The following is a 2656-nucleotide window of genomic DNA, read 5'->3' on the forward strand; positions in this document are numbered from 1 at the left end:
AGACACACACACACACTCTGCAGACATACTACAGACACACACACTCTGCAGACACACTACAGACACACACACACACACACTAAAGACACACACACACACACACACAGTACAGACACATGCATGCGCACAAAATACACACAGACGCAGGCGCGCACACACACACACACAACCACATCTACATGCCACATCTAGAACAAATATTCAGAGCAAACATATTGAACCCCCCATTACTGCTATGGATCATCTCTGTCTGCAGAGACTGAGGAGCAGCTTGTCATGAGACCTATTAGGACAACAGAGTATACTCAGACACACACACACACACACACACACACTAGAACACACACACACACACACACAACACAACTCTGTGAAGAGGTGGAGGTAACTGATGGGTTACCAAATCAATAGTGGAGAGAGGTAGGAGACCTATTAGGACGACAAAGACTATACACACACACACACACACACACACACAATGAACACACACACACAATGAACACACACACGGTGAGTTTCACCTCTAACGTCTGTCCCCCCCCAGGCATCATCATGGTCGGTGTGATCGTAGGCTCCAAGAAGACGGGCATCAACCCCGACAACGTGGCCACGCCCATCGCCGCCAGCTTCGGTGACCTCATCACCCTCGCCATCCTGGCGTGGATCAGCCAGGGCCTCTACAACTGCCTCGGTAAGAGAGGGGGAGGGGGGGAGGGAGGGACGGGGGGAGGGAGAAAAAAGGGAAGAATACAGTGAAAGCTAAGGAAGTAGAAACATTTTTTTTATTCCACATTTTGGTTCCTTTTTGGATGTTTCTGTTCCTCTTAAAAAAGAAACGGGTCCAAAGCCTTTGTTCGGCTTTAGACTGTGTGTCTTTCTACCACTAGAGGGCCCTCCTGATCTTTTTATTCATCGGAAAAGACCGTCCGTCTCTCTCTCTCTCTCTCCCTCCCTCCTCTCTCTTTCCTCCCTCTATCCCTCACACACACACACACACACACACACACACACACACGCACCATAGTCCATATTTGATCCTCACCGTAGCCAGCACCACATGCTGCCTCGCATTACCAAACACCGGAGTCAGAACGTTCCGGAAACCATTTCCTTCGGAAAGTGTAGCTAACTGGCCTTGACGCGTCTGACTGTATGAAATAAGCATTCATCAACAGCCCCTTCACCAAAAGACAAATATGAAAGGTGCAGCAAACAGCAGATCCAACCCATTTAATAAAGTAGCTTTTCATATTTTCGTAGCGGCACAGTGCAGTAAATCTGTCTGGCCCTGCTGCCCGCGGAGCGGCGGAGCGGCGGAGGACAGTGGCTCTGTTGTTGTGCGGCCGGCCCTGTCCTTGTTCAGCCTAATTGGAGGTAATGGGCAGTTTACTCACAGCTAAACTAATCCTGTTAGCCTGGGTCGTCCACACACACTTTGAGGTCGTCCCCAAACCAAGGCACGGGTTTAAAAAAAGTTTTTTTTAGTTTTTTATTTTATTTTATTTTATTTTCTCCTTGTTTTAACTCCATCTTTTCAACGAGGTGAAGGAGATGGAGAAGCCACAGCTGCCCGGTCTGGAAGGACCAGAACCCCAAACCCAGCGATACAGATCTGCTTAGTGCCGTCCTCACTGGGCCTTTCGCCCCGATTACGCCGACTGTGACCACAGTACAGTCCATCTCTCCCCTCTCTCACGGCTCTGCGGTTTTACAGTGAGGGTCAGTGTGTGTGTGTGTGTGTATGTGGGTGTGGGTGTGGGTGTGTGTGTGTGGAACTGGATGGTGGTGAGAACATCTGTGCTCGTTTCCTCATGGGAGGAAGAGACATCTCAGGCAGCAAGCAGGTGCCTTCCCACCATGTACACGTGTGTGTGTGTGTGTGTGGGGTGAGGGGGGGGGGAGAGGGAGAAAATGACTAATGATTTGGTACGATAATGAGAGGTTGGCAGACGTGTGTGCGTGCGTGCGTGCGTGTGTGTATACATGTGCAGCGAGTCAGTGTGTCCACAGCCCCATTCATGCCCACTAGGCCCTGACCATGGTCCCCAGTACCCCCCCCCCGCCCATTCACACATTTCGATGCTTCTGCTGCGGTAGAAGGGGATTGATTGGGTGGTTCTGTGCGTTACTTCCACCGCAGGCAGGGGAGATGACTCAGTCACGTTGTGCGTTGGTGGAATCATTTGGTTTCCAGTCTGGATGTTGTTCCCGTACCGTGCCATACAGGACTCCTTTGTTTGCTTTGTGGCAATCCTGCTGTTATTCCTTCCCCTTCCGTTTCCCTGCGTTCCTCTGTTTTTAACAGGGCGAGGTCAGACAGTGACTGTCCATCCTCTCTCTCTCTCTCTCTCTCTCTCTCTCTCTCTCTCTCTCTCGTCCCCCATGCTGCTGGTAAGATGATATGGCGGCTATTCTTTCTCTCCCTCTCCCTCTCTCCCCCCTCCCTCCCTTTCTCTCCACCCCCTCCCTCCCTCTCTTTCTCTCTGTAGACACCCATCCCGTATGTGTCGTCCATGGTGTGTGCCTTCTTCCTGTCCCCTGACGCCCGTGTGGATGGTCATCTCCTCCAAGCACCGGCCAGCAGGACCCTCCTCTACTCTGGCTGGGAGCCGGTCATCACTGCCATGGTCATCAGCAGGTGTGTGTGTGTGTGTGT

At 51.6% G+C, this 2656-nt stretch overlaps 1 protein-coding gene across 1 annotated transcript in view; it reads left to right on the forward strand.

Moving 5' to 3' along the window:
- slc41a2b (solute carrier family 41 member 2b) overlaps window positions 1–2656 on the forward strand; it is a 26363-nt gene that overhangs the window by 6950 nt on the left and 16757 nt on the right. Inside the window, 5 exon segments of the mRNA XM_083692334.1 lie at window positions 545–691; window positions 2490–2497; window positions 2499–2537; window positions 2539–2572; window positions 2575–2652. Coding sequence (XP_083548460.1) covers window positions 545–691; window positions 2490–2497; window positions 2499–2537; window positions 2539–2572; window positions 2575–2652 — 306 coding nt within the window.

Source organism: Argentina silus, assembly GCF_951799395.1.
Source record: "Argentina silus genome assembly, chromosome: 20".
NCBI lineage: Eukaryota > Metazoa > Chordata > Actinopteri > Argentiniformes > Argentinidae > Argentina > Argentina silus.